The 23510-nt window shown below is 35.9% G+C and overlaps 1 protein-coding gene and 1 pseudogene across 1 annotated transcript in view; both read right to left on the minus strand.

Moving 5' to 3' along the window:
* LOC144256173 (dmX-like protein 1) overlaps positions 1-22184 on the minus strand; it is a 166237-nt gene extending 144053 nt beyond the window's left edge. Inside the window, 2 exon segments of the mRNA XM_077801257.1 lie at positions 2309-2434; positions 21690-22184. Of these exon segments, the coding sequence (XP_077657383.1) occupies positions 2309-2434; positions 21690-21776 (213 nt within the window). The 5' untranslated portion in view covers positions 21777-22184.
* Positions 7971-10120, minus strand: LOC144255709 (protein zyg-11 homolog A pseudogene; annotated as a pseudogene).
* Positions 22185-23510: the final 1326 nt, after the last annotated feature.

Raw genomic sequence — 23510 nt, forward strand, 5'->3', positions numbered from 1 at the left:
ATCCTATCTGAGTCGGAATCCTAGTACTGAACCTTAATATTATAGATATTATAAAAATACATAGGGAAACATTCTTTCTAACAGTTGTTTTTTTTTCTTTTTTTTTGGTACCAAGGATTGAACCCAGGGGTGCTTAACCACAGAACCACACCTCCAGTCCTTTTTTATATTTTATTTAGAGAAATGGTCCTTTTTAAAATTATCATTATTTAGAGACAAGTTGAGTGAGAGTTAATCTGCTGAGGCTGGCTTTGAACTTGAGATTCTCCTCTCTCAGCCTCCCAAACTGCTGGGATTACAAGTGTTTACCAACCCACTGGCCTAACAGTTCTATTTTGAGGACTAAAAGTAACATTTGTAAAACACTTTGCATATATAAAATACAGAGTCAATATTAATTCTTTTCCTTTTAGAAGAAAACATATCAATGTAATACTTACCAAATACAGAATCTGACAAATCTCAAAATTGTTTTTAAGGATATTTATCCTTCAAGTTTATGATTCTGTCAGTGTATATTAAACTTTAAAAAATAAAACCTAGATTTATTCCTTTGCAAATTGCCTGAATACATTTATTTATTTATTTACTTACTTATTTTTGGTTGTAGGTGGACACGATATCTTTATTTTTACATAGTGCTAAGGACTGAACCCAGTGCCTCACACATGAGAGGCAAGCACTCTACCACTGAACCACAACCCTAACCCCCTGAATACATTTTTTTTAACATTTTGTTTTATTAGTCTTTTAAGTTATTCTTTAAAAAAATATATGGAATGCTACAGACTGAACTCAAGAGTCTAATGCACATACTCTACCACTGAGTTACACCCCTCACCCCTGCCTTTTATTAGAATGACCATAAAACCCAGCGTCTCCTTCATCCTAATGTGGACTAACACGTAGTTTAGTTCATCATAAAATGTAGCTTTCATTGAACATAACAAATTAGATTTCCAACATTAACCAGTTCTATCTGAGTCTGGATAATATAAAAGTTTTTATACAATAATAAAAAGTGCAAAATTACAAAGCTAGTCAATCAGGCATGAAGAGAATGAAAAAAATCTCAAGGATTTTTATTATTCTATAACAAAGACCATATTTGGAATATAGTAATAAATAATAAAATGTCTAAACAAGAGAAAGATGAGAGAAACTTGAAGAGATGCAGGTAACAAAAAGAACAGTAATAAAACAAATAAGTAAAAACTGCAACAATACACAATTCTTTTACCAAGATTATTTTTAGGTCCCCAATACTAATTTTTCAAACTGCCAGATTTATCAGAAATTAGGATAGTTTTTTTTTTAAGGGAGGGGTGTGGATTCTTTTATGATAAATTTTATTACTCACAGGAAATGTTACAGTGAGGTTAAGAGCATAGCTTAGTGATAGAACACATGCTAAGCATGCATGAGGTCCTAGGGCACACCAAAAAAATTCTAGTGGAATAGACAAACAATGTAGCTAAATATTTGAGGGAGAGGGGGGAATGAATTGGCAAAATTCAGCCCAGTTATAAACAAGGATGTATCTATGACATATAGAGCTTTTTTAACCTTATATATTGCCTACTAGTAGAACTCACATACTGGTACTACACAGAATTGTATTTAAAATTTTAAATTTAAATTGTATTTAACCTGATCTGTATGCTTCGTTTCTTTTGTTTTTGCTGTTGCTAATTTACCTTCAAGGTTTTCTTTTCAACTTTTCATATGCAAAAAGAAGTCCAGCCAAAGTTTTTCATTTCTTTTCTATACTTGAAAATTAATATTACAGATTTTAGTAGTCAATCAACCTTTCAACACAAAGTTTATCCAAAAGTTACAAGGACATAACTACCTGCTAGCAAAGAATGACTTTACCAAATAGTTTTAAAAAAAATTATAAAGTTATAAACAAATTTAATTTTTTTTTATGGTGCTAGGGATTGAACCCAGGGCTTTATGCATGTGAGGTAAGCACTCTACCAACTGAGCTATATCCCTAGCCTATAAACTGAATATTTGTCATTACTTTCCCTCAATCCAATTGATCTTTAAATAAGTTTTAGACCAATTCTAAAGGTAGTATTATGTTTCTCAAATCAAATGTTATACCGTATTTTAAAATTTTATAATTACAGAATTTCTGAGACACTCTAAAATGCTTCTTAGCAAAAAAACAAAACAAAAAAAAATTGCAGCTACCTTGTCCTTGAAACAAGGCAAGTCTAAACAGGAAAGTCATACTTCAAGATTATCCTTACAAAAACCTGATATTCAAAACAAATCTGCATATTACCACAAGATCACAAACCTTGCCTTGTTGCATTGAACAGTCTACACAACCCACTTGAATATTTCCATGTTTAGCTCCTGATATTATCTGTAATCTTTCAAAATCGCTTCCCAGTATTACAATGTCACATCCAGATGCATAAGCCTGAATAAAATAAAACAAAAATGATAAAAGTGTTAAGAAAGCATTATCATGTAGAACATATAGGTATTAAGTTCTGTGTTTTAAACAGACCAATTTTAAATGGTTTATTTAAAAACAAACAAACCTTTATTTGGAATTATTTCTCTTTCTTCTTATGTGTAGTCCAACAGCAAATCCTGTTAGCCCTATCTGCAAAATGTACACCAATGGTTCCACTTCTCTTACCTCCCCTGAATGCTATCGGTCTTATCTAACCCACCATCATCTTTCTCCTGCATTACTACTGTTAATTGCCTGCTTCCATTCTTGTTCCCTTCTATTTCATTTTCACAGAATGATTTCTTTTTTTTTATATTCTTTTAGTTGAAGATGAACACAATATATTTATTTATTTTTATGTGGTGCTGAGGATCAAACCCAGTGCCTCATACTTGCAAGACAGGCACTCTATCACTGAGCTACAGCCCCAGCCCCTAGACTGATTTCTTTAAATATTTATTTAGGCAATTTTCCCTGGTTTAATGCCTTGAACAGTTTCCCACTGCACTCAGAATAAAATCCAAATTCCTTATTGTAGTCAATACTCGAAATTACTGTCCTACAAATCCATGTCCAGGCTATTCTTTCCTTCTCTCAATTGGTTTCTGTCCCTACACTACCCTTCTTTCTGTTCTTCCTGCCATCTCAAGGTACTTTACCTGACTTTTATCTGCCTAGTCTTTGTCTAGCTGGTTTCTTTTCAACATTCAAGTATCCGTGTATTTTTTTTTATTTATATATGACAGTGGAATGCATTACAATTCTTATTACACATATAGAGCACAATTTTTCATATTTCTGGTTGTATACAGAGAATATTCACATCAATTCGTGTCTTCATACCTGTTCTTTGGATAATAATGATCATCACATTCCACCATCATTAATTATCCCATGCCCCCTGCCTTCCCCTCTAACCCCTCTGCCCTATCTAGAGTTCGTCTATTCCTCCCATGCTCCCTCTTCCTATCCCACTATGAATCAGCCTCCTTATATCAAAGAAAACATTCAGCATTTGGTTTTCACAATAGCTAAATTGCGGAACCTACTTAGATGCCTTTCAGTAGATGAATGGATAAAGAAAATGTGGTATATATACACAATGGAATATTATTCAGCAATAAAAGAGAATAAAATCATGGCCTTTGCAGGTAAATGGATGGAGTTGGAGAATATAATGCTAAGTGAAGTTAGCCAATCCCAAAAAACCAAATGCCGAATGTCTTCTCTGATACAAGGATGCTGATTCATAATGGGGTTGGGGGCAGGGAGCATGAGAGCATTAGAGGAACTCTAGATAGGGCAAAGGGGGGGAGGGGAAGAGAGAGGAATGTGAATAGAAAAGATGGTAGAATAAGATAGACATCATTACCCTAAGTACATGTATGAAGACACAAATGGAATGACTATACTTTGTATATAACCAGAGATATGAAAAATTGTGTTCTATATGTGTAATATGAAATATAATGCATTCTGCTGTCATATATAACAAGTTAGAATAAATCACTAGCATAATATCAACTCATGAAGTGTGGAGTAGAGTTGGTTATATCATCTTTTTTGTTTTTATTTTTGGCCATCCAGTAGTTTGTTGCCATCCATTAGTTATAATAATAGACAGATATTCAAAAATTAAACCAGTAAGAATGAAGAATAACTAAAAGCAAAGTGAAACAAACTAATTCTCTTTTAAATGAATACTATATTTTATAGAAGGAAGGTTGCAAGAAGGACAGAATAACTGATGAACACAGAATTTGACCAGAACACAGAAATTCAGTCTTGAGCAGGGTGGGGAGAGGTAAATAAATTCTGAGCACCTTTTGTAGGCCTGTTTATTGTAATAGCATGGACAATGCAATTACTAAATTTTAAATGTATTATCAGATTGAGCAAATGAGCCAAGGTTTGCACTATGTTAGAAGGTACAAAGATACGAAAGTAGAAAAGGCATAATAGAACCAGTAAGGTTCAACTTCAACTACAACTAGAAATACTAGCATAAGCTCATACTTTCCAAAATATTGACAATTTCATGTTGATGTGGATATGTGCTAATTCTATGTAGTGAAAGCAGCAAAGACATTCTACTAGCAATGAGCACATTCAGCATCTTGATCTTGTTCTCTACTATTATTCTCTACTAAAAGGAACTAGGAACATCTTGTTATGCAATAAAGAAAGGAGGTACTTTAGCCAGGTGCAGCTCAATATTAGATATCTTAGACTGAGTTATTGGCTGTCTCTGAGTTAGTACTATGCATGAGTGAGAGAGAACTAATTAGTTATAAGTAAAGCCATTAATAATAATAATAATAAAAAGTAAAGCCACTGAACACATGCTTACTCCCTCTACTATGCCACCATATAATGTCTTATAAAGACACACTGGTATAAATTAAACAATCTTCTTCCACTTCTTCTCATAATTAAAAAAGCCTTATTTGGATGTAAAGTAACCAGGAACTCCATAAATGTTGACAGGAATGTAAAATAGTACAATTACTTTGGAAAACATATACAGAGCTGGGGATATGGCTCAAGCGGTAGCGCGCTCGCCTGGTATGCGTGCGACCCGGGTTCGATCCTCAGCACCACATACCAACAAAGTTGTTGTGTCCGCAGAGAACTAAAAAATAAATATTAAAAATTCTCTCTCTCTCTCTCTCTCTCTCTCTCTCTCTCTCTCTCTCTCTCTCCTCTCTCTCACTCTCTCTTTAAAAAAAAAAAAGAAAAAGAAAAAAGAAGGGAAAACATATACAAACCCTATGATCCAGTAATTTTGCCCCAAAATACTCAACAAAATGTGTCCATGAGTACTCCAGAGATATGTACAAGAACATTCACTACTCTATTCATAATAGTGCCAAAGTAGAACCAATTCAAATACTACCAACAATGGAATGGACAATAAATTGTACCATAATCACACAATGGAATACTCTAAAGTAATGGTTCTCAAACTTTCTAGTCTCAAGAATCCTTTTTACTTGGGGTTGGGGTATAGCTAAGTGGAACAGTGCTTGGCTAACACTTGTGAGGCACTGGATTCAATCCTCAGCCTCACATAAAAATAAAAAAAACAAAGGTATTATGTCCATCTACAACTAAAAAAAAATTGTTTTTAAAGTTTTAGGAGATGGAGGATGGACTCTTGAAAAAAAAAAAGAATCCTTTATACATAGAAATGTACTGAGGTCAGTCACTTCACCCTTTAGCTTTATTTTTTGTGAATTAGCTTATCAATATTTACTCTTGGAAATTAAAACTAAAAAAAAAAACCATAATACATAGATATTCCATTAGTCTCCAGGTAGTGCCTTTGGAAAACTACACGGATACATGCGAGAGAAGTAATAAATAAGTTTGGCATTATTATGAAAATGACTTGGTCATTCGGACCCTCCAAGAGGATCTTACCACAGACTGCTCTTTGCCACTGCTATGTAGCAATTTAAAAAACTATTTTTAATGTTAAGAATATGAATGAATTTTACAATGATGCATTAAAAAAGCAAGACATAATTATGATTTTGTTTACTCAGAGTCAAGAAACAAGTGAAATTAATCTAGGGTGATAGAAATCAGGATAGTAATTATTACTTGGGGAACAATGATTAGGAGGGAGAATAAGTGGGTGCTCTTAGAAATTATAATGTTTTATTTATCAATTTAGTCATTTCATATAGAGGTTGACTTTGTGAAAATTCAATAAGATAGGACCTTATGATTTCTACCCTTTACTGTAAAAATGTAAAATATGTCTTCAGTAAAAACCCTAAGAAAAAAAATCTCATTCTCAAAATCAAAGTCATTTTTATACTTTTTCACTTAGTCTCACTTTTTCCCAAAATGGAAAGTACAGTTGTTCACTAAATTTTAAAATATGGTTCATCCAGAAAAACTTAGAAATGAAAAAGAAACCCATCTTATTTAAAATGTAACAGTATAAAGGGTCTACTGAAACTATAATTTCAAAATTCATTTCAACCATACCACTGTACTAATGCTAACCCCAAGGCATAATATCCACAACATACTGAAAAAGGCAATTTTATTTTTTATGTTTAAACTGTTTTAGGCAAGGAAGGAATATTCCTCAGAGCATGTTGCAGCATGTTGATAAAAGGGTTTATGTGCAGTAATTAAAGCTGGATCTCAGAAAAGCCATCCCTTTTTGACTTCATGTTAGATTAAAAACACCCACTAAAATGTATAGCAGTCTTTCTGGCCCTTCCTCTTCCTCCCAGTTTTAGTCATAATCCCACCAAATTAAATTTTAGAGGACTGAGATTTACAATTCCCATATAATATTTCTTCTAAACACTCTCATTTTCAGGCTCTAAACCCACTATGTCCCACATGCATCCCAAGTATGCATATTGATACAAACTTGGTATAATTTATCAAATTGCTGGGGAAAAGACAAGAAAGAAAATACTAAAAACAATTTTTGAAAAAAAATATACATCATAGTATAAAGGTGTATTAAGAATTGTAAGGCAAAAATAATAATAATAAATAATAATAAAGCTATTGTAATAAATAAAGAGATCAGAGACCAAAAAAATTAAAAATAAAAAATAAAGTAGCATTTACTATTTAAAAAAAGATATGTATATATATATATATACACACACATACATATATATATACATACATATATATATTTATATTTACACACACGTTTCTCTTCCCTCTACCTCTCAAATGAAAAGTATTCAGGTGTCTGTGGGGAAATAAAAGAAAGTAAATCTTTTCTTCCTCCTGCAAAAGAGGTTCTATTTTCTTAAAAAAAAAAAAAAAAAAAAAAAGTCCCCTGCACCCCCAGGTACTAAGGATTGAACCCAGGAATGCTTGATCTACCACTGGGCTACATTTCTTTTTTTTTTTTTTAATTCTGAAAAGGTCTCGTTATGTTGCCCAGGCTGGCTTTGAATTTGTGAACCTCCTTCCGTAGCCTCCCAAATAGCTAGATTTACAGGTTTGTGTCACTGTACCTGGCCAAAGAACATTTTAAAATATATTATTTCTTATCTTTTGTTCATGTGCTTCTTTTCTGGTAGCTGCACATACAGAATAACAACTGAGACATTTTAACATAAATACCAAGTCCTCTTGGTAGGTCTGTCCTTCCGCTTCCCAGTAAAGAGATTCTATTTTCTTGACAAATTCCTAAAGTGGAGAAACTATTTAAGGCCAGAGATGAAAGGCACAGCTATTCTAACACAAGCTCCCAGGTCTTCCCACAAAGTCCACTGTATTTGATTTTTTCCAAATTACTGCTGAAGGGGTTTCCCAAAATGACAGTGATGTGATTAGAGATTATGGTGACCATACAAATCTAGCCTTTCTGTAAGTTATAGAAAACCAACAAGAAAAGGACAATGAGACAGCCAATACACAAACTCCAACAACTGTTTTCAATATTCAATTACTCACAGGGAAGAAGACTTGAAGTTGAGGAACAGAGCTCACCTTCAAAGCCCTCAGGTTAAGAAGGATGTTCAACAAATAAAGTCAGATTCTGACAATTCATAAAATGCATCCTTCAGTTCTCTAGAATGGAAATTGCTATCTACTGTACTTGGGGGTTTACCTGACTATGCTCCTGGATACCATACAAAAGCTGCAATCTTTCTTCTTCGACTAATATTTTGAAGCATCTGCTTGGGTTTTTCCTGCAGACATGATACATAGCCCACAATGCCCAGGCTGAACTGTTGGTTGAGAGAAGTTGCCAAGGAGTGTAAAAAATGAATTGCAAGATCTGTAGGTCATTACCAACATTCTTACAAGTTGAATTTGGCCAATACTGCATGATTGCAAGCATATCCTAGAAAAGAACACTACTCTGCCAGTCAAAGAATAACCAGGGCTGTTTGTCAGGTAGACTACAACAGAATAGCTCACTGCTAATTCCTTGGTTTGAAGTAAATTGTTGATTTGCTTCATCACATCTTCAGTCACTATTGGAAAAGAACTCTGACTTCAGCTATGTTGTTTAAAAGACCAAGTACTTTGTTTTGTACTGAAGACACTGAAAAAAGTCACTAAAACTTGGATAAAGCTCATCAATCCTTGATTTTCAATGATATGTTGCAGTCACCTGGTAACTCTGTAAGATAATAAAGAGCTTTCAAACTAACAAGAGGGTAACAACATCTACATTCTTAGTGAGCTTTGTTTTATTATTGTTAGAAGTTCCTTAACTTCCATGAAGAGCTCTTCTTGAAGTTGTGCAATTTGCTCAGGTGACAGCTGCAGTACTGGAATCCAGGTGATGAGCACTGCCACTGTTTATGTAACCAACTTGGCAGTATCAACCCTGTCAAATAGAATATCCACAAGAATTCTTCAACTGGTTAAGAAAAGAAGACACCACTGTTGGTAATAGGAAAAACTTTTCAGAGTCTTGAAAAGTAAACAGGTAAACAGGCACTGATCAGAGCCAGGCCCTAATGTGTTGAGAGCACAACCACTGGCTATGAACTGCACTGGCAAATCCCTAATGAGTCCTTATTCCTATAGTAACAAACTTTGAAATGGCAGGCATGATTATATGCATTAAAAATGCCTCTATGAAGAACCTATAAAGAAGGCTGGGATTGTGGCTCAGCGGTAGAGCGCTCGCCTAGCACGGGTGGGACCCGGGTTCAATCTTCAGCACCACATAAAAATAAAGGCATTGTGTTGTGTCCATCTACAGCTAAAAAATAAATATTAAAAAAAAGAACCTATAAAGAGATTCCTTCATAAAACATGACCTGTTCCTATATCAGCTCAGTGCTTCAGAAACCTAACTCATATTGGCTTCTCCAAAAATCTTCAAGTCATGTAGTAAAGAAGTCAGAATAACCAATATCTGTAGCTAAGAGTCCCACAAATTGTATTATGGACTACTGTGGTATAAACAACTCTACAGCTCCATCAGTGATGAAATTGCCCCCAGAAATATCCAAGGAAATATTTGGCAGGATATCCTTCTTCTGTATCAAATAAAAAGCTAGCTCTGATTTGAGTTGCCTTTGATCAAAAATATCAAGGTGAAGCAGACATTTAAGTTCTCTGATGACTGCAAGGATTTGTGGTTTGCTCGTTGTTAGGCATTTCAGGTAGTGCACTGTGAGAGATTTGAGTCAATCTTTACAGGTAAGAAATGCAGATATGCTCATGACCAGAATATTAGCGATATCCAAGTTTGGTAACTAAGAAACATTCATTGTGAAAGTAAACACTGAAATCACCTAAAATGTGAAGACCAGTAAGATGACCAAAGGACAATGGTCTTGAATCTTAAGAAATGCTTATTAAATCTAACAGGAGACGCTGGAGGTTTTGCTAGATCCAGCTACTGCTGCAAAGTCTACTTACAATGTTTGGGACTGGAAGGTCAGAGTGCACTGCAGTGATGTCTACCTTAATGAATATGATGGCAGAAGACTTTTATGAAAGTAAATGAAGAGATTTTAGCTTTGGGGATATTAACCATCTCCAGGTTCATTTGCCTTGGAAAACACTTACTATTCTATCAATCAGCTTCTTTTTACCATACACCAGCCTGAGCATCCTTCTGGGCTTCGGGAAGGAAGAAAGTCCAGGGTGACAGGACCACATGCCAGAACCATGGTGATCCCTGCCCATGGGTCACTAAGAAGAGAAGAGGCTACAAGCAGGGGCTGGGATCCTGTGAGAGCTATCAGTCCACAGCAGGCGACTGCTGGACAGCATCAACTAAGGCAATTTTAAATTGGCAAACAATTTGTTTGACATGAAATAGATAAGGCAAAATGAATATCCACTTTGTTATACTGATAAATACATAAACTCCAGGTCACTCAATGCCTTCAACTGTGGAAATAAGATAGTACAGATAGAGGATCCTCTGTAATTATATAGAAGCCACAAAACAAGTTAAAAACAGCTGACAGTATTATGAGAGTAATTAACTTGTTCTCTCCAGTTTTGTTTTGTTAACAACTAACAAAATCTTAGAAGATTCCTTAAGTAGTTATTTTATTCTTGGCAGTTCATCTCTACAAAAACCTGGCATGTTACAGACACAACCACTGTCATTCATTATCACAAACAAGTAGATATTTATAGCAGACTATACACATGTTGGGTAAACTTTCATTAATTCATTAAATAAACAGGCTGAAACCAATTACACAAAAACGTTTTTAATTTGGGGGGGGGGGCGGTAATTGGGACTGAACCCAGGAGCATCTGTCTCTGAGCTATATACCCAGCACTTTTTAAACTTTTTCTTATTTGTTCTTTTAGATATACATGACAGTACAGTGTATTATGACATATTATACATACATAGAGTATAACTTATTCTAATTAGGATCTCATTCTTGTGGTTGTACATGATGTGGAGTTTCACTGGCTTGTATTCACATATGAACATACCAAAGTTACATCCCATAGTCTGATTCATTCTTCTATCTTTCCTATTCCCATCCTCTCTTCCTTCTCTTCATTCCCCTTTTTCTAAACAATGAAATTCTGTTCTTCCCTACCCCAACCCCTTGTGTTGGGTTTGTGTATGTATGTTAGCATCCACATATCAGAGAAAACATTTGGCCTTTGTTTTGAGGGGACTGGCTTATTTCACTTAGCATGATAGTCTTCAGTTCTATCCATTTACCAGCAAATGCCATAATTTCATTCTTCTTTATGGCTCCATAATATTCCATTGTACATATATACCAAATTTTCTTTATCCATTTATCTGATGAAGAACACCTAGGCTGATTCCATAGCTTAGCTATAAAGAATTTAACTGCTACAAATATTGTTGTGGCTGTATCACTGTAATATGATAATTTTAAGTCCTTTAGGTATATACTGAGGAATGGGATAACTGGGTCAAATGGTAGTCCTTTTTATATTTTATTTTAAGACAGGGTATCACTAAGTTGCTAAGGTTGACCTCAATCTTGCAATCCTCCTGTCTCAGCCTACTGAATAGCTGGGATTAGAAGCATGCACCACCATATCCAGATTAATTACACAAAATTTTAATAAGTAATACAAAATGAAATGCAGTTAAAAAATAGTCTGTCAATCTGTGAGATGAATAGAGAGCCTACAACTTGGAAGCAAATTTTTACCCCTCACATATCAGAGCACTAATCTCTAGAGTATATAAAGAACACAAAAAGCTAAGCACCAAAAAAACAAATAACCCAATCAATAAATGGTCCAAGGAACTCAACAGACACTTCTCAGAAGTGTCAATCAACAAATATATGAAAAAATGTTCATCATCACTAGTAATTAGAGAAAAGCAAGTCAAAACTACTCTAAGATATCATTTCACTCCAGTCAGAATGGCAGCTATTATGAAGAAAAACAACAATAAGTGTTGGTGAGGATGTCGGGAAAAAGGTACACTCACACATTGCTGGTGGGACTGCAAATTGGTTCAGCCAATATGGAAAGCAGTATGGAGATTCCTTGGAAAACTGGAAATGGAACCACCATTTGATCCAGCTATTCCTTTCCTAGGTCTATACTCAAAGGACTTAAAAACAACATAGTATAGGAACACAGTCACATTAATGTTTATAGCAGCACAATTCACAACAGCTAAACTGTGGAACCAACCTGACTGTCCTTCAGTAGATGAATGGATAAAAAAAAAAAATTGGCAAACATACACAATGGAATATTACTCAGCAATAAAAAGGAATAAAATCATGGCATTTTCAGGTAAATGGATGGCATTGGAGAAGATAATGCTAAGTGAAGTTAGCCAATCCTCAAAAAACAAATGCCTAATGTTTTCTCTGATATTAGGAGGCTGATTCCTAGTGGGGTAGGGAGGGGGAACATGGGAGGAATAGACAAACTCTAGATAGGGCTGTGTGGGAGGGGAAGTGAGGGGACAGAGGGTTTGCAAGGATGGTGGAATGTGATGGACAACACTATCCAAAGTACATGTATGATGAAGATACAAATTGGTGTGAACATACTTTATATCAGAAATATGAAAATTTGTGCTGTATATGTGTAATAAGAATTGTAATGCATTCCGATGTCATTTATTTTTTAAAAAATCAATTTAAAAATTTAAAAAATAGTCTGTCAAACTTCAAAGAAAAAAAGATGATCCTTTATTTACCTTTTATTAAAACTTATGATAACACTAAACCATTGCTCAACATCATTATTCATTAGAGAAATGCAAACAAAAACCACAATGCTAATGTGGGGCACATACCTATAATCCCAGCAACTCTGGAAGCTGAGAGGGGAGGATCTCAAGTTCAAAGCCAGCCTCAGCAACAGCAAGATGCTAAGCAACTCAGTGAGACCTGGTCTCTAATAAAATACAAAATTGGGCTGGGGATGTGGCTCAGTGGTTGAGTGACCCTGAGTTCACAAAAACAACAACAAAACAAAACAAACAAAAAACTAACAAACAACAACAACAAAAAAAAACCCCACAATGTTACACTTCATAGCTAGGAGGATAATTTTGTTTTGTTTTGCTTTAAAGAGAAAATAGTCAAGCACAGGGGTACATGCCTGTAATTCCAGCAACTCGGGAAGCTGAGGCAGGAGAATCACAAATTTGAGACCAGCCTCAGCAAGTTAGTGAGATCCTGTCTCAAAATAAAAATAAAAGCACTGAGGATGTAGCTCAGTGGTCAAGTGCCCCTGGGTTCAATCCCCAGTACACTCCAAAAGGAAAACAACAAGGGTTGGTGAGGATGTAGAATAATTGAAACCCTCATACATTGCTGATGGGAATGTAAGATGATGGAATGTAAAGTGACGAAAACTGTGAAACAATTTGGCAGTTCCCCCAAAATTTAAACACAGTTACCATATGCATAGCTGTTTCACACCTAGGTATATAGCCAAGAGAATTAAAAATACATGTCCACATAAAAACTTGAACAGAAATGCTCATAACAGCATTATTCATCATAAATATGGAGGGGAAACAACTCAAATGTCCATCAACTGACGAGCAAATAAAATATACAATGGAATATTATTCATCCATAAAAAAGAATGAAATACTTATGGCATTATGTAAAAATGTGGATGTGTAACCGATATGATTCTGCAATCTTTGTAATGTTTTGAATAACCAATAAAAAAAAAAGAATGAAATACTGATACATGCTACAACACAGATCTTAAAAACATTATGCAGGGCTGGGGTTATAGCTCAGTGGTAGAGCACATGTCTCGCATGCATGAGGCACTGGATTCGATACTGAGCACCACATAAAAATAAAGAAAGAAAGAAATTGTGTTCATCTACAACTAAATTTTTTTTTAAATATGCAAAGTGAACAGAGTCAAATATAAAAGACCACCTATTATATGATTTCTTTTATACGAATTATCCTGAATAGAGAAATTCTAGAGACAATAAGATGACAGAGGTAAATAAGAAATATATGCAAGATTAATGGTTGTGAGTAGGACTGGAGTGAATAGACACTAACTATTAGTAAATGGGGATTTCTTTTGGATGAGAAAAATGTTCTGGAATTAGGTTGTGCTAACTAATGTATAACTCTGTGAATCTATTAAAACCACTGAAATATAAACTTTAAAAGGGTGAACTTTACAGTACATGTACATCTCAACAAAGTTGTTCTAAAAATACATACTGTAATGCTACATCAAAAAAATTTCCTCTGGGAAATAAATCTTTATGACAGTCAGCAATCCAGGCAATTCAATAGTTAGCTCCGGAGGGCAAGAATCCAGCTTATTTGTGATTCTTTCCCACACTGTATACAATAGGATTTCAAATGCAATAAAAACTCAATATTTCCAAATGAACACTTTTTTAAATCCTTCATAATTTATGCTTTTGAAAACCTCTACACACAGACTCAATTTGTCCAGTTAGTTAAAAGGAAAAGGTAAGCAAGAGGAACTGTGGATAAAATTGTAAGGTCTACCTTGGTCCTCAACTCTGCAGATCTTTCTTATCCACACTTTATGTGTGGTCAATACTGATAGGTTCTTATTCCTTCTATAAAAGCAAATTTGGGGCTGAGAATATACAGCTTAGTGGTAGAGTACTTGCCTACCATGCACAAGGTCCTGGGTTGCATCTCTAACACCATCCAGAAGCCAATTGATCACAGAGACCTAAGTGTGAAGATGTTTGGATAGAAGTATTACCTTAACCATGACAGGTGTGTTGGCACATGCCTGTAATCCCAACAGCTCAGGAGGCTGTGGCAGGAGGATCCTAAGTTCAAAGCCAGCCTCAACAATTTAGCATGGCCTTAAACAACTTGGGCGAGACCCTGTCCCGAAATAAAAAACATAAAAGGGCTGAGGATGTGGCTCAGTGATTAAGCACTCTTAGGTTCAATCCCTGGTATCCCCCCCGCCCCCAAAAAAGTATTGCAACTAGCTTTTTTCCTTTAACATATTATGTTTCAATTTTTAAAAAGTTCTGACTCAAAATTTTGACTACCAATAAACAATGACTCCTAAAGAAATGGCATCAATAAATGTTAACTGAATTGAAATAATGAATAAAAGAAGAGTGCTATTTTTGTGGAAAGCTGAACGGAAGCTAAAAATCCCATGTCCCTACCCTAAAACCTTTAAGTCGCCAAAATTTTACATTTTGAAGATCTACATTGGGAATGTGGGGAAGGCAAGGCAGCCCAAAAGAAGGTGTGTAGGCCTTGACTAAGGTGAACTTAACCTATGGAGCAGCTCTTTTGACTCCAGTACAGATTCTTTTTTTCCAATTGTCCTCACAGTATGTACAAGGCCCTATCTGACAGCTGTTTGAAATGCAATAACAAAAAAAAAAAAAAAAAAAAAGATGTCATTGCCACCAGAGACAATGCAGTCTAAGTAGATGACAAGTAAACAAGGAATTACAGGACAGGCTTTGAATATGGTATAACTAAGCCAGAGAAACATAATGCTCAACATGCTTAACATGACAAATGACAAAGAGAAAGCAATATATGGAGAAAACCTGTTGATTCAAGTTAGCATGAAGGTGATTGCTGGTGACAAAGGGGACAAGCACTGCCAGAATTTAGGGAGTTAAGAAGCAAGTGGAAAGTTGCAACAAGTATAGACAATTCAAGGATTATAGCTAAGAAGTCAGAGACAACTTGTCAAGAGTTTTCTGGTTGGTTATTTTTTTTAAGATGAGAATTTTAAGCATGTTTTAGAACTTCTAGGAGAGTATATACACTGCAACGAAGGGACTAAAGTCCTAGAGACACACTGAAAAGATAGGATCCAGAACAAAGAAAAAGGAATTAAGCCTGGACATGCAGGAAACAACCCTTTAATTGTACCAGGAGGAGAGAAAGAATGGATACTAATAAAAGTGGATTTTTCAGCTTAAAACTGAAAATGAGTTAGGATCTGACAGATTCCAGATAGTAAGCTTATATAAATAAGAGAATGTTGGGGTGGGAGGTTTCAGAAGATGACACTAAAGTTAAAACAGGTGGGAGGATTCCTGTGATGCTTTGAGGTCCCATCTGAAGTTGGCAAACATGACTTTATTTTCCACACAATTTTATTATATGGTCTAAGAGTGCTCATGAGTCAGGGAAGTGAAGTTGGGGTTGTGGCTCAGTGACAGTGCTTGCCTACCACATGTGAGGCACTGGGGTCAATCTTCAGCACTACTTAAAAATAAATAAATAAAGTTATTAAAAAAAATCCACGAAAGGGTTAGGGTTGTAGCTCAGCTTGCCTAGCACATGTGACGCACTGAGGTCAACCCTCAGCACTACTTAAAAATAAATAAAGTTATTAAAAAAATCGATAAAAGGGTTGGGGTTGTAGCTCAGTGGTAGAGCACTTAGGGGGGGGATGGGGGGGTGTTCCATCCTCAGTACCACATAAAAATAAATAAAAATAAAGATATTGTATCTATGTACAAGTATAAAAAATGTGATGAAAAATATTTTATAAAAAAGAATCAGGGATGTAAGAATGAACACAGAAATGATCAAGTTTGTGTGATCTGATCAGACTCAATGCAAAGATAAAGAATCAAGAAAAGTTAAAGAATATTGCAACAAAGATTGATGCTAAATTAACTCATGCCAAATTATCTAAATTACAAAATCTAAATATGTAATACTAACTATACTAACAAAAATTAAAAAGGGCAAGATTCGAGGTCAGATTTCCCTATAGCTATTTTCATTTTGGAACCCAGATATGAAGGAATTGATGTGATCTAAATACCTCACAAATCTACAGTAAAAAGAAAAGAATCAACTACTAGAAAAAGAATTCAATGGCTGGGAGAAAAACTCCGTAGTAGCTCATGAATGAGTCCCTGAGTTCCATCCCCAGCGACAAGAAAAATAAATAATAAACAAATAAACAAAAAAGAATACATGGCACTGTCTTATCAAACAAAAAGGTAATGTACCTATATTACAATTGGTACACAAACTGCTTCTATCAAAACACCTATAATCAGAACGTTCTTTTAATAACCAATGGAAAATCCTTGTACTAGGCACACATGACATTAGGTTTGCTAACTTGATGCACAGGAAAACCTGGGGCAAATGTATTCTATCAAACATATAATCAAACATGATTTTTAGCTTTAAATTTTGACAGGGAATCTTCTCAAATATTCTAAATTTCAAAAAATATTCAAGACTGTAAGAGCCAATATTCTACTTTGGAAACCCTAGATTTCTGTAAGATACTTGGATTTTCTTTTCACTGACCTTTTGTTTTAACCAATGATATCAGGTGAAGATCCTGAAGAATTTATTGTTAGTATATGTCCTAGTTAAATGACTAGGACATAGTTTGGTATGTTGTAATCAATGTTTATTATTGTTTTAAAATACTGAGAAATAGTACTACTATTAAAGGTACTTTAATTTTATAATGTTTTATAAAGAAAGCCAAATTTTTTAAAAAGTAAGTCTGTATTGCCCTTATAATCACTACAAACATATTTATTTCTCCAGACATGAACAACAGCAAACTTTCCCCTTCTGCATTCTCCTCACTCACAAAAACTCTTGTGGCTCCTTCCAAAAAATAAAATAAAAATTGTTTCCCAACCTCCCAATGTAGCAATTATGCCCAATCAGGCCTCCCTACAGTGAACAAAACAGAGTTAAACTAAAGCCTGCTTACTGTCACAGAGAGTTGAGAAAGGAGAATGCTGTTTCAGTCCCCATTTATCTACCAGCATCACATAGCTGCAAGTCTTGTGATTTCTAATCTGGGTCCCCTTAGCTAGGAACACTGAGTTGCCTAAAATTAAATGAAACCTTTCCCTCCTATAGCTAAGGTGTTAAAATTCCAAATGAGAAAAACGAAGTCCTAAATATTAGCACAATTTTTTCTGTCTCTTGGTAATTAATTCCCTTTCCATTTCATTCAAAACAGTTTCAACACGAAGTATGTACAAAAATATGAGGTTCTCATTAACAGTGCCTCTCTTATTGCCTTTTATAAGCAATATTTTTTCCTAAAAACCAAAAATTATCAACAGATCAAGATCAGATAGCTCACATATTTTCGCTAAAAAATCGGAATTAAATTAACAAGGAAATAGGGTAAAAGAAGCATTCCAATAACCAAGGAAAAAAGAATTTTGATTTAGTGTACTGAAGACTTCCCTAGTTGCTTACTTGTGTTAATAATAAAATGCATAACAATTGGCTTTGAAAAAATGTAAACAAACTTTAACAGAAATATTTTATTTAGGTTCAAATCTAAATTATAAAGCTATTTTAAAACAGTAATTATTAATCATATTGCAGAAAGGCTTCTTTATCCATATAATCAATCAACCCAACCACTTTCTAGTGCGAAGCATTATAATGACTATAACTCTAATTTCATAAATGTTGACATTTTAAAGAGTCTTACATATTCTAAGCCATGAACTTAGAGCTGTGCACTTTTTCATGTAACAATGTATAAGTACTATTGCAGTCACACTGTACCAGAGAGAAAAAAAGAAATTTAAAAGATTGCAAAAGAACTTGCTCATAGATAACTATAAGGAACCATGCTAGAAATTAAAGCCATGTAATGACTCAACTATAAGGCATCACCACTCCCTCAATCATTATTCTAGGTACTTGCCAGGAAGCCACAGCAGACACACAAATAAATACACAAGGCAAGACTAGTTAATGATATAATAAAAGTACAAATAAAGTGTGATACATGGTCACTGCCCACTAGAACCCTTCTAACTAAGGGCAAAATCAAAATAGTTTGATGTCTGTTTAAGTATTTTTTAAAAATCTAATATTAGGTACACTAACCTCTATTAATAATTGCATGTTTTAAAATCTAGAAAACATGGTAAGTGGTGTTCAATTTCATTTCAATTTAAAACCTTTCACATTTTATTGAGAAAACAGGATCTCACTTCTAGAATTTTCCAAAGCCAAAACAGGTGAGTTATTTGGAAATACGAAAAGTGAGGAATTACAAACCCAGGAATGTCTTACGGCATAAAGCACCAGAAGGGATAAAAGAATTTTCTAGGGGGTACAGCAAGAAGATTTCATATCCCTACCCTGAGTAAAACTGCAATTTCGACCAATTCTTAGTCTTCACATGTCATCTACCATTAATTTTTGCTATCTGCAAAGAAAGAAAGAGAAAGAAAGAACAATCAACTGATCAGGGCTAGGGGTGTACCTTAGCGGAAGAGTGCTTACCCAGCATGATTCAGGCCCTCCCTGGTTTGATCCCTACCACCAAAAAAAAAAAAAAATAATAATAATAATAATAATAATAATTAAGATGTTAAAAACAATATTCAAGGAGTAAACCATAGATTCTGTATTTTAACATGAGAAACAGAAAAAAGGGCAATTTAAAGAGAGATCAATTTGAAATGTGTGTGAGTATTCAGGAAATTAAGAGCAAGAACCCCAGCTTCTAACGAACCATGGATATAATGTTAGAGAGTCAGGGATTGACTGGCTGCAATAGAGAAAACATGACTGATAATCCTTCAAGTACCCACCCAAATTAAAGATAGCTGGAATTTCTTTATATTAAATAAACACACACACACACACACCAAAAAAAAATTATATATATATATATATATATATTGAGCCAGGCCCAATGGCTCACACCTATAATCCCAGTTACTCATGATGCTGAGGTAAAAGGATTATTAAGTTTGAGGCAAACCTCAGCAATTTGGTCAAACTCTGTTTCAACCATAAAAAAATAAAAGCGGCTAGGGAGGTAGCTCAGTGGTAGAGCGCTCTGGGTTCAATCTCCAGTACAGCAACAACACAAAAACAAAAAATAAAACTTATTTACTCTTTTGTTTCCAGAAATCTGGGAGAAATCCGCAGTAAGCTTGCAGGGGGATGATTAAAACCTTCTTTAGGGAAATAGACTTTTAAAAACAGAATTGAGGAACAAGCCACATGATGGTGTATGATGACCATATAATTCTTGGCACATTAACTGACTTCTCCTAAAAAATAACAGAGAGGCAATTCACCAAAGTTTTAAAGACTGCGTCCTTAAATATTTATTGTATACGTAATCTGAAAGTACTTATATAGATTCTGATTGCCTTCTTTAAAATTTTCTTAAAACTTACATTGGGGCTGGAGTTGTGGCTCAGTGGTAGAGCACTTGCCTGGCATGTGTGAGGCACTGGGCTAGATTCTCAGCACCACATATAAATAAATAAATAAATAGATAGATAGATAAATAAATAAATAAATAATCGATCCATAGACAACTAAAATATATGTATACATATAAAATTTTTAAAAAAATCTTACATTGGACAAAGTGCTCATATAACTCCAGGAGATGATACAAAATGCAACATTACTATCCTATAATCCCCCACTAGGAAAACCCCTAAGGATGAGACTTATTTCCTTCCTTTAAGTAACAAGAATAGAGAGCAATGCCCAGTTATAGGGAGAACACAGTTGCTCAGACCCTAAGAGTTCATTCTTTCCCTGAATATTCTGCCTAGGTAAACATTTAGAATTAGAATTTCAACAATTACTACTGTCAAGTGCAAACTAAGGTGTGCATGAGTCACTCTATAGGGAAGGAATAGTCTTTATTTGAAAGCAAAATGCTAGGTTAGCATAACTCTAAAAGTAGAACTTAGGCATTAAATGCCTAAGCCATATTAAATGTTGGGTATTTATTCTAACAAAGGACACAGAAAAAGACAAAGTTAGACAGTAAGATTAGAAATTTAAGCCTCCTAAACCTGGGGCATTTGTTAAGCTATTTACTTTGTTTCACTTATATAAAGTGTTACTTTTAATCACAACTAAAGAGATAATCTACATAAGTTGTAGCAAAAGTCATCATCATTACAAATATATTTAGACAAAAGGTATCACCTACAATACTGATTTACAGTTTGAAACTATAGCAAAAACCATACTTAAGGCAGAAAATGCCACTGTATTGATAAACAGCAAATGTGGGGCGGTCCTCCTTATAATACATGGGAAGACCAACAAAAATCAAGTTAACTTTGAGTACCCCTTAACCTGGAATTACTACTCCATAGCAAAAAGAAGTTATACTGAAAAACAAGGTGCAACTTTCAGTAATTAATTCAAACAATCTTTAAAGTTTTCAAAGACGTGACTGTTATATGTGAAATTCAAAGAATAGTAGAAATGAGTTACTTTTAAAATACTTTTTCTTTCCAAAGTTGTTCCTTAGTGAATCTGAAGAAAAATAAATGAAAAGCAGCTTTCACTCAGTGCTGGGGTTGATAGCAAACAATTAGTAATTGTTTTAAGACACCCACTCATTTCAACTACAAAGATACTTTAACTTACAATAAAAACCGAAACCAATCTCAAATATTTCTACTTTTGATAATTTAGGACTATGGAAAAGGAAAATAAAAAGCCCTCAACTCATTACTCAACAAAGATTTTTGGACAAATGACTCTGGCAACCACTGTGGTTCAAGGAAATAAGACTAAAAATATTTTAAATCCTAACACATTCTAACTTATGATTTCAGGCTCTACACGGTACCCCCAAAGAACGAAATGTTTTTGCCACCTTCGTTCTCAAAGGCCAGGTCCGCCTGGGCCCCAAGTGAAGGGGACCCGGAGGGAGCGACCAGGCGCTCCTGGCCTCGGTCCTTCATTCCCGGCCAGCCGGGCTGGCTCACGGGCGCGAACCAGTCTAGGGCGACGCGGGAGTCTGTCTCACTCACCGTGAAGCGCTGATCGCCGATACTGCCCACGGAGAAGCAGTGGTCGCCAGGGTTCACAGCTCCGGTCAACACCTGGTGCAGGTTCATGTCGGCGCCTTAGTCGAGCAGTAGACGCCGCGTCCGGCTCATGCCCGGGGTCAGCGGCCGCTTCCCTCCTCCTTCCCTTAGGGGCGGCGGCCTCTCTTCTGCGGCGACGCAGACAGTGATAGGCGCCAAAAGCACGAGCCTCTCAGCTGGGGCCCGCGGCTCATCCCGTGCCCAGGCAGGCTAGGCCCGGAGGGGGCGGGTCGGCGAGCGGTGGAGCGCCGCTCTCCTCGGCGCACCTGTCACTGCGCGCGAAGGCCCAGGTGAAGCTCCGGGTCCACTCACCAGCCGCGACCAGGTGCCCACTCACCAGCCAGGAGGGCCGCGCTGTCCGCACAATTCCTCTGGGCCCAGGTCAGCCGGCCCTGACCGAGCCCAAGTGGCGCAGGCAGCACGCGCTCGCCTCCCAGCCTGACCTGTACCCTCCCGGCTCCGGTGCCCTCCACCCTCACAGTCCCCGGCCGCTCACTACGCCTCTTCGGGTCCCTTTAGCTGAAATATCGCGAGATTTCCCTCGGCAGAAAAAAAAAATGGTGCAATAGAAAAAGACATTCCCCCAAGTAGATAGAAAAACGCCTCTTCTGGTCAGAAGCTGGCCAATCATGAGCTCAGTTCCACCTGGAGCTCCGCCCAATACAGAAAACAGGCCAGTCTTTTTGAGACTTGTGAAGAAGCTCACTGTCAGTTTAAGCTTTGAACGTAAATGAGCCTAGCTGCAGACTAATAAATCTAGGAAGAGGTGAGGCTTGTCAAGTTATGCTCTAGTTTAGAATTTAATTTAACTGTTGAGAAACAAAGTTTCAACGAGAGAAGTGCCTTCTAATGGAATTGCAGAGTCCTTGTCCTGTTAGGACTACAAATCCCAACATGCACCACTCTCCAGGCTACTCACGGGAATCCTTAAGTAAACGTGATCCTCCAAACATCTGATAGCAGTGTCGGGGTTACTCCTGGCGAGTGCGCCTTTCCAACTCGCGGAGCAGGAGAATTTGATAATTTTGAAAGGATTAAACATTTGACAAGTGCTAGTGTGGTATTTTTAAATTTATAATTAACACGTGTTTTGAAATGGTATTGTTCTAATATTGCGCCTGCCCTGCTTTGAGCATTTGTTTGGGGAGAACCTAAGAATCCCAAAATGAAAAGTGTCATTATATTTTGGCAGAAATTTAGTATTATTATTGACAAACATGAGTTTATACGTCTTCCCCTCTATACTCTAAGCCTCGTAAAAGCACATTGTGTCCTGTTCTTCTCTGTATCTCAAACATTTAGCAGTGTCAGTTTCAATTTAAGTCCTCAGTAAACGTTACATAAATAGCTATAACTAGAAACACTTCATCTCACTAAAAAACTTCAAACTACTACTGGGGGCAGCGGAGAGCAGGGCACAGGCGGGTAGTAGTAATTTTATTTCCTTTTCCTAACGCTTTTGCAGTATATGTTTACTTGGTCTTCCAATTTAAAGTTATTTAAAAAACATGTTTAAGAGCCATCCCCCCCCCTTTTTTTTACACTTGAAAGATGAAAGTGATTCCATTATTTCGGTGTATTCGTAAAGATGAAGGCCAAAACAATTTGTTCTATGTGTGTGTGTGTGTGTGTGTGTGTGTGTGTGTGTGTGTGTGTGTGGTGGGGTGGGGGTGGGGGGTCCTGGGGATTGAACCCATGGGATTGTGCATGCAAGGCAAGCACTCTACCAGCTGAACTGTATCCTCTGTCCTGTCTTTTTTAAAA

Source organism: Urocitellus parryii, chromosome 1 (assembly GCF_045843805.1).
Source record: "Urocitellus parryii isolate mUroPar1 chromosome 1, mUroPar1.hap1, whole genome shotgun sequence".
NCBI classification, from domain to species: domain Eukaryota; kingdom Metazoa; phylum Chordata; class Mammalia; order Rodentia; family Sciuridae; genus Urocitellus; species Urocitellus parryii.